Consider the following 13,884-nt stretch of genomic DNA (forward strand, 5'->3'; position numbering starts at 1 on the left):
ACAGGGATTGTTAGTCACTCGTTGATGAGCTGGACTAGGTGGGAGCGGCTGCGGTCACCCACTGGCGGCGAGTATTACCTGTTGCGATGGGTAATCTGGCAGGGCTACACACTTTGGTGTGTAGTCGGTTACTATGTGAGATCGGGAGATTGGAGTTGGAGGATGATCAGCTGGGTATCTCGTCTGTTTGTCTTATATTGTTTGAGTAATACTGACCCCGTTATTGTTGTGGAATCTGCGGTGATCCATTTGGGGATGGTGAGCAGACTTGACAGGTATTGCTAGTGGTGAGCCTGGGGCAGTCATGGGAGCGTTGTCATCACCAATCATAGCATCATCGTTCGAGTCTTAGTCTTGATTTTATTAGTTGTCAGACATTGGAGTTATATTTGTTGAATTAGTTTTTGGATTTTGGTTGATGTAAACTTTAACCCTTTATGGCATTTAATAAATGTGCTCAGTTCAGACGCTTTTGATATGTACTAACCTCGGGAAACCGAGATGGTAACACACTTTCATGGTAGGGTGGTCCTAGTAAGGCACCTTGGTATGAGGGGGTGTTACAGTTATCAGCATAATTCGTCTAAAAATTTTCATGCTCAGCAGCAAAATTTGCTTCTATATTCTTCCCTTTATTATTTTTCTGAGACTGCTTGTAAAGATCAACAAGGTGTTGCGGTGTACGACAAGTATTAATCCAATGTCCTGTACTACCACAACGGTGACATGGATTTTCACCAGTTTTCTTTATCTTATCATGTGGACGATCTTTTGGTTCCCCCTTTCGGTGAGAATACAATCTTTTAAATTTTCCACCTCTACCACCACGAAAATTCTTTCGTCCTCTTCCACGTCCAGGTCCAGGGCCACTACCTCTAGTGTGACTCGATTATTTATTTGTCGCATTCACAGTAGGGAATGGACCAGAAACTGTCGCATTCACTCCTAGGAATGGATCAGTGCCAGTAGGACGGGACTGGTGGTTTTTTAACAGGATTTGATTATTTTGCTCAGCCACCAATAAGCATGATACTAGTTCAGAGTATTTTTTAAATCCTCTCTGAAGATATTGCTGTGAAAGTAGCAATTGTGAACTATGAAAAGTCTGATATATTTTTTCCAACATATCTGCATCAGATATCTTTTCTCCACACAAAGTTAACTGTGAAGCGATTCTGTGCATGGCTGAGTTATACTCAATAACGGATTTGAAATCCTGTAACCTTTGGTGAATCCAGTCAAATTTTGCTTTAGGAAGAATTACTGTTGTAAGATGGTCATACCTTTCTTTCAGATTTTGCCATAAGATCAAAGGATCTTTCACAGTCAAATACTCAAATTTGAGTCCCTCATGGAGATGACGACGAAGTAATATCATGGCCTTAGCCTTATTTTGTTCGGATGTTGTATTCCCCACTTTAATAGCATCACCAAGGGCATAAGACTTAAGATGCATCTCGACATCTAATACCCATTCAGAATAATTACTTCCAGAAATATCCAAGGCCGCAAAATCAAGTTTGGACAAATTCGACATGATTAACTATCAAGAAAATAAAACAAGTTAATTATAATACATGAATTAGAAGAACAAATACTTACACTAAATAAAGATAATTTACGTCAATTTAGCCGTAGTAAATTTTTTTTTTTTTTTTGTACAGAAACATGCAATGAACAAAGTAATAATGGTAGGTTTAGAGGGTTAATTAACAAACAAAAGATAAAAACATGGACAACGCATACACGTGTTATGGTGCATGTAATTGTGCACCAAGTGAGAACACGCATTTGAGATTATGAAGTATATGATTAACATGCTGTGGATTTTTATTTTTATTTTCACGGCTAATAGACAAGGAGACATACCTGCACAACAGCTTAAGAGTATTTGTTGATTATAAAAAAATTAGGTTTAGAGACTCGTGCTGATAACGTGTTATGAATAAAACAGAGTTGTGAGAGAATAGAGAGAGCAGAGAGGTATTCAGCTTTATTCATATGAAGGGTATATATAGTACAAGAGTATATCTTATAATATGGTAATAGAATATATCCTAAAGATACGGTAATATATGGACATCCATATAATATCTCTAGATATTTCGTAACAGTACTCCCCCTTGGATGTCCATCATCGGAGAAAATGCCTCGTTAAAACCTCTACTAGAAAAACCCTATGGGACAAAAATCTAATAAAGGAAGAAGAGTACAATAATCTCCGTAATATGCACTAAGTGTTGCCTCGTTAAAAACCTTGCCTGGAAAACCCAGTGGGACAAAACCATGGCTAAGGGAAAAAGAGTGCATCGCGTATTTACTCCCCCTCATTAAAACATCGCTTGACATCCTTGAGACGACGTAGCCCAAGTTGATTGATTAGCTTCTCAAATGTCTTGCTCGGAAGTGCCTTGGTAAAAATGTCTGCGAGATTTTCACTAGAGCGGATTTGTTGAACACTAATGACACCATCTTTTTGAAGATCATGAGTAAAAAAGAATTTCGGCAAAATGTGCTTCGTTCTATCACCCTTGATGAATGCTGCCTTGAGTTGAGCGATGCACGCAGTATTATCTTCATGTAAAATAGTTGGTGGCTTATTTCTTGGAGATAGATCGCATGATCCTTCAATATGATGAATAACTGATCTCAACCATATACATTCTCGACTAGCTTCATGAATTGCTAACAACTCGGCATGATTTGAAGAAGTGGCGGCAATAGTTTGCTTCACGGAGCGCCATGAGATAGGATTATTACCATATGTAAAGACATAGCCAGTTTGCGAGCGACCATTATGTGGGTCAGAAATATAACCTGCATCTGCAAAACCAACTAACTCTGTTTTGTATTTATTAGAATAATATAAACCCATATCAGACGTACCTCGAAGATAACGGAGTAAATGTTTGACTCCATTCCAATACCTTTGAGTTGGAGAAGAGCTATATCTTGCTAAGAGATTTACTGAAAAGATATGTCGGGTCGAGTATGACTAGCAAGATACATCAATGCTCCAATTGCACTCAAGTATGGTACTTCAGGACCAAGGACTTTCTCATTTGCTTCACGAGGTCGAAACGGGTCATTCTTCACATCAAGTGTTCTTACAACCATAGGAGTATTCAACGGATGTGATTTATCCATTTTAAACTGTTTTAGCACTTTATCAATATAGGTCCCTTGATGTAACAAAATTCCATTGTCAAGATGTTCAATTTGCAGACCAAGACAAAATTTTGTCTTTCCTAAATCTTTCATCTCAAATTCTTTCTTCAAACATTCGACGGCTTTTTTAATTTCTTCAGAAGTTCCAACAATATTAAGATCATCAACATAAACAGCAATAATCACAAATCCGGATTTTGACCTCTTTATGAATAGACACGGACAAATAGGGTCATTTTTATAATCTTCTTTTAACAAATATTCACTAAGACGGTTATACCACATACGCCCGGACTGTTTCAAACCATACAAAGATTTGTTTAGCTTGATTGAATATTGCTCTCTTGGACTTGATTTTAATGTGTCGGGAAGCTTAAAACCTTCAGGGAGTTTCATGTATATATCATTATCAAGTGAGCCATATAAATAAGTCAGAACAACGTCCATAAGACGTAAATCAAGTCCTTCCCTTATAGCCAGACTAATCAGATATCGAAAAGTAGTTACATCCATTACAGGAGAATATGTCTCTTCATAATCAATACCAGGTCTTTGTGAAAAACCTTGTGCAACTAAACGAGCCTTATATCTGACTATCTCGCCTTTTTCATTTCTTTTTCGCACACACCCATTTGTAGCCTACTCGGCTTTACTCCACTGGTGTGCGAATTCATCGCCCAAACACTTCTCGTTTAGCCAGTGATTTTAATTCTGCTTCAATAGCATCTTTCCATTTAGGCCAATCAATTCTATGTCTGCACTGATCAACAGAATTTGGTTCATGATCCTCATTTTCATGCATTATATCAAGCGCTACAATAAATGCAAAACATCATCATCGACGTCGATTTTGTTTCGGTTCCATGTTTTTCTAGACATGACATAATTTATCGAGATCTCTTCACAATTTTTATTTTCAGGTACCTGAATCTCTTCTAGATTAATATTATCAGTCATGTCTCCAAACTTTTCAAGGGGCTTTTCAAAAGCTATCTTATCCTCAACATTGCCATTATCAACTTTTGCTCCTTTTTGTTTTCGAGGATTTTTATCTTTGGAACCAATTGGTCTACCACGCTTCATGCGTGCTTTAGACTCATTTGCAATTGAAAGTCCTTCAGGGACATTAATTTTAGCTGGAGCATTTACAGCTGATATATGAGATTTTATCACTCCTTTTGGATCAGTGAAGGCATTTGGCAGTTGGTTTGCTAACCGTTGTAAATGAATTATCCTTTGAACTTCAATTTCACATTCTTTAGTACGAGGATCTAAATGAGATAATGATAATTCATGCCAACTTATCTCTTTTACCAGTTGCTTATTTTCTCCCCCTAACGTTGGGAAAAGTGATTCATCAAAATGACAATCAGCAAAACGGGCCGTAAATAAATCTCCTGTAGATGGCTCTAAAAATTTAATAATTGATGGAGATTCGAACCCAACATATATTCCCAACCTTCTTTGAGGTCACATCTTTGTACGTTGTGGTGGACTAATTGGAACATATACACCACAACCAAAAATTTTTAGATGAGAAACATTTGGTTCGTGACCAGAAACCAACTTTAGGGGAGATGATTTATGATAACTTGTTGGCCAGATGCGAATTAGTGCTGCTGCATGTAAAACAGCATGCCCCCATGCCGAAATAGGCAATTTAGACCTCATAAGCATTGGTCTCGCAATTAATTGAATGCGTTTTATTAATGACTCAGCAAGACCATTTTGAGTGTGAACATGTGCTACAGGATGTTCAACACTTATCCCAATAGACATACAATAATCATCAAAAGTTTGTGAACTAAATTCACCAGCGTTGTCAAAACGGATAGTCTTAATGGGATAATCTGGATAATGAGCTCTTAATCTTATCAATTGAGCTAGTAATCTTGCAAACGCTAGGTTGCGAGTTGATAACAAGGATACGTGTGACCATCTAGTTGATGCATCAATTAATACCATAAAGTATCGAAACGGTCCACTTGGTGGATGTATAGTTCCACAAATATCACCTTGTAGCCTTTCCAGAAATGTAAGGGATTCATTCCCTATCTTTGTAGGTGATGGCCTAATAATCAATTTGCCTTGTGAACAAGCGGCGCATAAAAACTCACTAGTTTGAAGAATCTTATGATTCTCTAATAAATGTCCACGTGAATTTTCAATGATTTTTCGCATCATTAATGATCCGGAATGGCCAAACCGGTCATGCCAAACAATAAACTTGTTTTTATCTGTAAACTTTTGGTTTACTAGTGCATGAGATTCAACTGCACAAATTTTCATATAATACAAGCCAGAAGATAACGCTTGTAGTTTTTCCAACACACTTTTCTTGTTCAAATTTGAACGTGTGATATATAGGTATTCAACCCCATTTTCATTTGTTGTCTCAACATGAAATCCATTTCTACGGATATGATTAAAACTCAGCAAATTTCTTTTTGACTTAGGAGAGTACAAAGCCTCCTGTATTTCAATATTTGTTCCATTAGGCAACAAAATATTAGCTCTTTCGGAGCCTTCAATTAATTTTGTACTACCAACAATTGTACAAACATTTGTCTTTTCCTCTTTGAGACAAATAAAATACTTCTTATTTTTAAGAATTGTGTGCGTTGTTTCACTATCCGCGAGACATACATCTTCATGTGTAGCTCCCATAATAATCTTCATAAAATAAATTATATATAATAAGTTACATTTTCCTACAATAAATAGTTAAATTCAGAATTCATTTATTATAAATAAAATTATTGGTAATATCCATTAAATAAACTTAACACTCATGCTTGATAATAAAATTCGAAAACAAAGTACGACTAGTAGCTAAATTGAATGAAAATAAATAACTTAAGTAATACAAATAAATTTAGTCCAATTTCGGGACACTTCCATCGCCAATCAAAGGGCCAACTTCTCCATTAGGATCAAAGGTCATGAAATCTGAGATGTCCAAATCTATAAATTTGCCAGATACGAAAGGTAGATTGTTATCACCATCAGCATAATTCGTCTCAAACTTTTCATGCTCAGCAGCAAAATTTGCTTCTATATTCTTCCCTTTATTATTTTTCTGAGACTGCTTGTAAAGATCAACAAGATGTTGCGGCGTACGACAAGTATTAATCCAATTTCCTATACTACCACAACTGTGACATGGATTTTCACCAGTTTTCTTTATCTTATCATGTGGACGATCTTTTGGTTCCCCCTTTCGGTGAGAATACGGTCTTTTAAATTTTCCACCTCTACCACCACGAAAATTGTTTCGTCCTCTTCCACGTCCACGTCCAGGGCCACTACCTCTAGTATGGCTCGAATATTTATTTGTCGCATTCACTGTAGGGAATGGACCAGAAACTGTCGCATTCACTTCTGGGAATGGATCAGTGTCAGTAGGACGGGATTGGTGGTTTTTTAACAGGATTTGATTATTTTGCTCAGCCACCAATAAGCATGAGACTAGTTCAGAGTATTTTTTAAATCCTCTCTGACGATATTGCTGTGAAAGTAGCAATTGTGAAATATGAAAAGTCTGATATGTTTTTTCTAACATATCTGCATCAGATATCTCTTCTCCACACAAAGTTAACTGTGAAGCGATTCTGTGCATGGCTGAGTTATACTCAATAACGGATTTGAAATCCTGTAACCTTAGGTGAATCCAGTCAAATTTTGCTTTAGGAAGAATTACTGTTGTAAGATGGTCATACCTTTCTTTCAGATTTTGCCATAAGATCAAAGGATCTTTCACAGTCAAATACTCAAATTTGAGTCCCTCATGGAGATGACGACGAAGTAATATCATGGCCTTAGCCTTATTTTGTTCGGATGTTGTATTCCCCACTTTAATAGCATCACCAAGGGCATAAGACTTAAGATGCATCTCGGCATCTAATACCCATTCAGAATAATTACTTCCAGAAATATCCAAGGCCGCAAAATCAAGTTTGGACAAATTCGACATGATTAACTATCAAGAAAATAAAACAAGTTAATTATAATACATGAATTAGAAGAACAAATACGTACACTAAATAAAGATAATTTACGTCAATTTAGCCGTAGTAATTTTTTTTTTTTTTTTTTGTATAGAAACATGCAATGAACAAAGTAATAATGGTAGGTTTAGAGGGTTAATTAACAAACAAAAGATAAAAACATGGACAACGCATACACGTGTTATGGTGCATGTAATTGTGCACCAAGTGAGAACACGCATTTGAGATTATGAAGTATATGATTAACATGCTGTGGATTTTTATTTTTATTTTCACGGCTAATAGACAAGGAGACATACCTACACAACAGGTTAAGAGTATTTGTTGATTATAAAAAATTTAGGTTTAGAGACTCGTGCTGATAACGTGTTATGAATAAAAGAGAGTTGTGAGAGAATAGAGAGAGCAGAGAGAGCAGAGAGAGCATAGAGGTATTCAACTTTATTCATATGAAGGGTATATATAGTACAAGAGTATATCTTATAATATGGTAATAGAATATATCCTAAAGATACAGTAATATATGGACATCCATATAATATCTCTAGATATTTCGTAACAGTACTCCCCCTTGGATGTCCATCATCGGAGAAAATGCCTCGTTAAAACCTCTACTAGAAAAACCCTATGGGACAAAAATCTAATACAGGAAGAAGATTACAATAATCTCCGTAATACGCAGTAAGTGTTGCCTCGTTAAAAACCTTGCCTGGAAAATCCAGTGGGACAAAACCATGGCTAAGGGAAAAAGAGTGCAACGCGTATTTACTCCTCCTCATTAAAACATCGCTTGACATCCTTGAGACGACGTAGACCAAGTTGATTGATTAGCTTCTCAAATGTCTTGCTCGGAAGTGCCTTGGTAAAAATGTCTGCGAGATTTTCACTAGAGCGGATTTGTTGAACACTAATGACACCATCTTTTTTAAGATCATGAGTAAAAAAGAATTTCGGCAAAATGTGCTTCGTTCTATCACCCTTGATGAATGCTGCCTTGAGTTGAGCGATGCACGCAGTATTATCTTCATGTAAAATAGTTGGTGGCTTATTTCTTGGAGATAGATCGCATGATCCTTCAATATGATGAATAACTGATCTCAACCATATACATTCTCGACTAGCTTCATGAATTGCTAACAACTCGGCATGATTTGAAGAAGTGGCGGCTATAGTTTGCTTCACGGAGCGCCATGAGATAGGAGTATTACCATATGTAAACACATAGCCAGTTTGCGAGTGAACATTATGTGGGTCAGAAATATAACCTGCATCTGCAAAACCAACTAACTCTGTTTTGTATTTATTAGAATAATATAAACCCATATCAGACGTACCTCGAAGATAACGAAGTAAATGTTTGACTCCATTCCAATGCCTTTGAGTTGGAGAAGAGCTATATCTTGCTAAGAGATTTACTGAAAAGATATGTCGGGTCGAGTATGACTAGCAAGATACATCAAAGCTCCAATTGCACTCAAGTATGGTACTTCAGGACCAAGGACTTTCTCATTTGCTTCACGAGGTCAAAACGGGTCATTCTTCACATCAAGTGTTCTTACAACCATAGGAGTATTCAACGGATGTGCTTTATCCATTTTAAACTATTTTAGCACTTTATCAATATAGGTCCCTTGATGTAACAAAATTCCATTGTCAAGATGTTCAATTTGCAGACCAAGACAAAATTTTGTCTTTCCTAAATCTTTCATCTGAAATTTTTTCTTCAAACATTCGACGGCTTTTGTAATTTCTTCAGAAGTTCCAACAATATTAAGATCATCAACATAAACAGCAATAATCACAAATCCGGATTTTGACCTCTTTATGAATAGACACGGACAAATAGGGTCATTTTTATAACCTTCTTTTAACAAATATTCACTAAGACGGTTATACCACATACGCCCTGACTGTTTCAAACCATACAAAGATTTGTTTAGCTTGATTGAATATTGCTCTCTTGGACTTGATTTTAATGTGTCGGGAAGCTTAAAACCTTCAGGGAGTTTCATGTATATATCATCAAGTGAGCCATATAAATAAGTTGTAACAACGTCCATAAGACGTAAATCAAGTCCTTCCCTTATAGCCAGACTAATCAGATATCAAAAAGTAGTTGCATCCATTATAGGAGAATATGTCTCTTCATAATCAATACCAGGTCTTTGTGAAAAACCTTGTGCAACTAAACGAACCTTATATCTGACTATCTCGCCTTTTTCATTTCTTTTTCGCACAAACACCCATTTGTAGCCTACTGGCTTTACTCCACTGGGTGTGCGAACTACTGGCCCAAACACTTCTCGTTTAGCCAGTGATTTTAATTCTGCTTCAATAGAATCTTTCCATTTAGGCCAATCAATTCTATGTCTGCACTGATCAACAGACTTTGGTTCATGATCCTCATTTTCATGTATTATATCAAGCGCTACATTAAATGCAAAAACATCATCATCGACGACGATTTTGTTTCGGTTCCATGTTTTTCTAGACATGACATAATTTATCGAGATCTCTTCACAATTTTTATTTTCAGGTACCTGAATCTCTTCTAGATTAATATTATCAGTCATGTCTCCAAGCTTTTCAAGGGGTTTTTCAAAAGCTATCTTATCCTGAACATTGCCATTATCAACATTTGCTCCTTTTTGTTTTCGAGGATTTTTATCTTTGGAACCAATTGGTCTACCACGCTTCATGCGTGCTTTAGACTCATTTGCAATTGAAAGTCCTTCAGGGACATTAATTTTAGCTGGAGCATTTACAGCTGATATATGAGATTTTATCACTCCTTTTGGATCAGTGAAGGCATTTGGCAGTTGGTTTGCTAACCATTGTAAATGAATTATCCTTTGAACTTCAAGTTCACATTCTTTAGTACGAGGATCTAAATGAGATAATGATAATTCATGCCAACTTATCTCTTTTACCAGTTGCTTATTTTCTCCCCCTAACGTTGGGAAAAGTGATTCATCAAAATGACAATCAGCAAAACGGGCCGTAAATAAATCACCTGTAGATGGCTCTAAAAATTTAATAATTGATGGAGATTCGAACCCAACATATATTCCCAACCTTCTTTGAGGTCCCATTTTTGTACGTTGTGGTGGACTAATTGGAACATATACACCACAACCAAAAATTCTTAGATGAGAAACTTTTGGTTCGTGACCAGAAACCAACTTTAGGGGAGATGATTTATGATAACTTGTTGGCCTGATGCGAATTAGTGCTGCTGCATGTAAAACAACATGCCCCCATGCCGAAATAGGCAATTTAGACCTCATAAGCATTGGTCTCGCAATTAATTGAATGCGTTTTATTAATGACTCAGCAAGACCATTTTGAGTGGGAACATGTGCTACAGGATGTTCAACACTTATCCCAATAGACATACAATAATCATCAAAAGTTTGTGAACTAAATTCACCAGCGTTGTCAAAACGGATAGTCTTAATGGGATAATCTGGATAGTGAGCTCTTAATCTTATCAATTGAGCTAGTAATCTTGCAAACGCTAGGTTGCGAGTTGATAACAAGGATACGTGTGACCATCTAGTTGATGCATCAATTAATACCATAAAGTATCGAAATGGTCCACTTGGTGGATGTATAGGTCCACAAATATCACCTTGTATCCTTTCCAGAAATGTAAGGGATTCATTCCATATCTTTGTAGGTGATGGCCTAATAATCAATTTGCCTTGTGAACAAGCGGCGCATGAAAACTCACTAGTTTGAAGAATCTTATGATTCTTTAATAAATGTCCACATGAATTTTCAATGATTTTTCGCATCATTAATGATCCGGGATGGCCAAACTGGTCATGCCAAACAATAAACTTGTTTTTATCTGTAAACTTTTGGTTTACTAGTGCATGAGATTCAACTACACAAATTTTCTTATAATACAAGCCAGAAGATATGCTTGTAGTTTTTCCAACACACTTTTCTTGTTCAAATTTGAACGTGTGATATATAGGTATTCAACCCCATTTTTATTTGCTGTCTCAACATGAAATTCATTTCTACGGATATCATTAAAACTCAGCAAATTTCTTTTTGACTTAGGAGAGTACAATGCCTCCTGTATTTCAATATTTGTTCCATTAGGCAACAAAATATTAGCTCTTTCGGAGCCGTCAATTAATTTTGTACTACCAGCAATTGTACAAACATTTGTCTTTTGCTCTTTCAGACAAATAAAGTACTTCTTATTTTTAAGAATTGTGTGCGTAGTTGTACTATCCGCGAGGCATACATCTTCATGTGTTGCTCCCATAATAATCTTCATAAGATAAATTACATGTAATAAGGTACATGTCTAAAAAATAAAAATAAAAATAATAGTGTTCATTCAATGTGTAGTATCCATTACTAGAAAGGGAATGCAAAGGTAATTCAACATGTATTAGTGTTCATTCATATGCATGAAATACATTATCAAAAAATTTGTAACAAATACGTATGTAACAAAAGTGGTATTCATTGCTAAGGATAAGGTCTGATAATTGTATGGCTTGCTAACGTTAATTGTGAATATAGACTTGTCATCTCAATAATATACGCATACAGACTCGTGCTAACTGTGGAGAGAATATACACATAAAGACTCGTTTTAACTGTGGAGACTTGTCATTAAAAAAAATACGTAGTACGTAGCTAATCAAGGTACAACTTAAGTTGTTAATCATACAGGAGGAAAGATAGTGCGTGGTACGTAATTAATATAATTGTGATTACAAATAGTACGTAAAGCAAACATTATAATTAAATTCAGAATTCATTTATTATAAATAAAATTATTGGTAATATCCATTAAATAAACTTAACACTCATGCTTGATAATAAAATTCGAAAACAAAGTACGACTAGTAGCTAAATTGAATGAAAATAAATAACTTGAGTAATACAAATAAATTTAGTCCAATTTCGGGACACTTCCATCGCCAATCAAAGGGCCAACTTCTCCATTAGGATCAAAGGTCATGAAATCTGAGATGTCCAAATCCATAAATTTGCCAGATACGAAAGGCAGATTGTTATCAGCATCAGCATAATTCGTCTCAAAATTTTCATGCTCAGCAGCAAAATTTGCTTCTATATTCTTCCCTTTATTATTTTTCTGAGACTGCTTGTAAAGATCAACAAGATGTTGTGGCGTACGACAAGTATTAATCCAATGTCATGTACTACCACAACGGTGACATGGATTTTCACCAGTTTTCTTTATCTTATCATGTGGACGATCTTTTGGTTCCCCCTTTCGGTGAGAATACGATCTTTTAAATTTTCCACCTCTACCACCACGAAAATTGTTTCGTCCTCTTCCACGTCCACGTCCAGGGCCACTACCTCTAGTGTGACCCGATATTTATTTGTCGCATTCACTGTAGGGAATGGACCAGAAACTGTCGCATTCACTTCTGGGAATGGATCAGTGCCAGTAGGACGGGACTGGTGGTATTTTAACAGGATTTGATTATTTTGCTCAGCCACCAATAAGCATGAGACTAGTTCAGAGTATTTTTTAAATCCTCTCTGACGATATTGCTGTGAAAGTAGCAATTGTGAACTATGAAAAGTCTGATATGTTTTTTCCAACATATCTGCATCAGATATCTTTTCTCCACACAAAGTTAATCGTGAAGCGATTCGTGCATGGTGAGTTATACTCAATAACGGATTTGAAATCTGTAACCTTAGGTGAATCCAGTCAAATTTTGCTTTAGGAAGAATTTCTTTGTTGTAAGATGGTCATACCTTTCTTTGATTTTGTCATAAGATCAAAGGATCTTTCACGAGTCAAATACTCAAATTTGAGTCCCTCATGGAGATGACGATTTAAGTAATATCATGGCCTTAGCCTTATTTTGTTCGGATGTTGTATTCCCCACTTTAATAGCATCACCAAGGGCATAAGACTTAAGATGCATCTCGGCATCTAATACCCATTCAGAATAATTACTTCCAGAAATATCCAAGGCCGCAAAATCAAGTTTGGACAAATTCGACATGATTAACTATCAAGAAAATAAAACAAGTTAATTATAATACATGAATTAGAAGAACAAATACGTACACTAAATAAAGATAATTTACGTCAATTTAGCCGTAGTAATTTTTTTTTTTTTTTTTTTTTGTATAGAAACATGCAATGAACAAAGTAATAATGGTAGGTTTAGAGGGTTAATTAACAAACAAAAGATAAAAACATGGACAACGCATACACGTGTTATGGTGCATGTAATTGTGCACCAAGTGAGAACACGCATTTTGAGATTATGAAGTATATGATTAACATGCTGTGGATTTAGAGACTATTCATATAAAGGGTATATATAGTACAAGAGTATATCTTATAATATGGTAATAGAATATATTTTAAAGATACGGTAATATATGGACATCCATATAATATCTCTAGATATTTCGTAACATAATTCCGTTTTAGTATAATGGGGATGGGAGTTGAATCAAAAATTCAAACTTGTTAGTTAAAAAGGAAAAGTTAAATGCGCATCCGGGGAATCGAACCCCGGTCAGTACCGTGGGAGGGTACTATGATACCACTACACTAGATGCGCTTGGTTGACTAAGATTCCTCAATTTCTTTGTAATTATAAAAAGAATAGTAGGAATTCTCTTACAGGCTCCCTCTTCATTTATGATTTAAATGATACGATAGACATTTATGATCCGACTAATC

At 35.8% G+C, this 13,884-nt stretch overlaps 2 protein-coding genes and 1 non-coding gene across 3 annotated transcripts; all 3 read right to left on the minus strand.

Annotated features, from left to right (window-relative positions):
• Positions 1 to 889: 889 nt before the first annotated feature.
• On the minus strand, positions 890 to 1,537 carry LOC141620394 (uncharacterized). Its single transcript, XM_074437277.1, has one exon. It carries the CDS (start codon positions 1,535 to 1,537, stop codon positions 890 to 892), a length of 648 nt encoding a protein of 215 aa, XP_074293378.1.
• A 4,506-nt stretch (positions 1,538 to 6,043) lies between these two features.
• On the minus strand, positions 6,044 to 7,141 carry LOC141620396 (uncharacterized). Its single transcript, XM_074437278.1, has one exon. The coding sequence runs from the start codon at positions 7,139 to 7,141 to the stop codon at positions 6,044 to 6,046; it is 1,098 nt and encodes a 365-aa protein (XP_074293379.1).
• Positions 7,142 to 13,691: 6,550 nt separating this feature from the next.
• Positions 13,692 to 13,762, minus strand: TRNAG-CCC (transfer RNA glycine (anticodon CCC)). Its single transcript has one exon. It is a non-coding gene; the product is annotated as a tRNA-Gly (tRNA).
• Between the last annotated feature and the right edge of the window lie 122 nt (positions 13,763 to 13,884).

The sequence above is a fragment of the Silene latifolia genome, chromosome X, assembly GCF_048544455.1.
Source record: "Silene latifolia isolate original U9 population chromosome X, ASM4854445v1, whole genome shotgun sequence".
Classification (NCBI taxonomy): Eukaryota; Viridiplantae; Streptophyta; class Magnoliopsida; order Caryophyllales; family Caryophyllaceae; genus Silene; species Silene latifolia.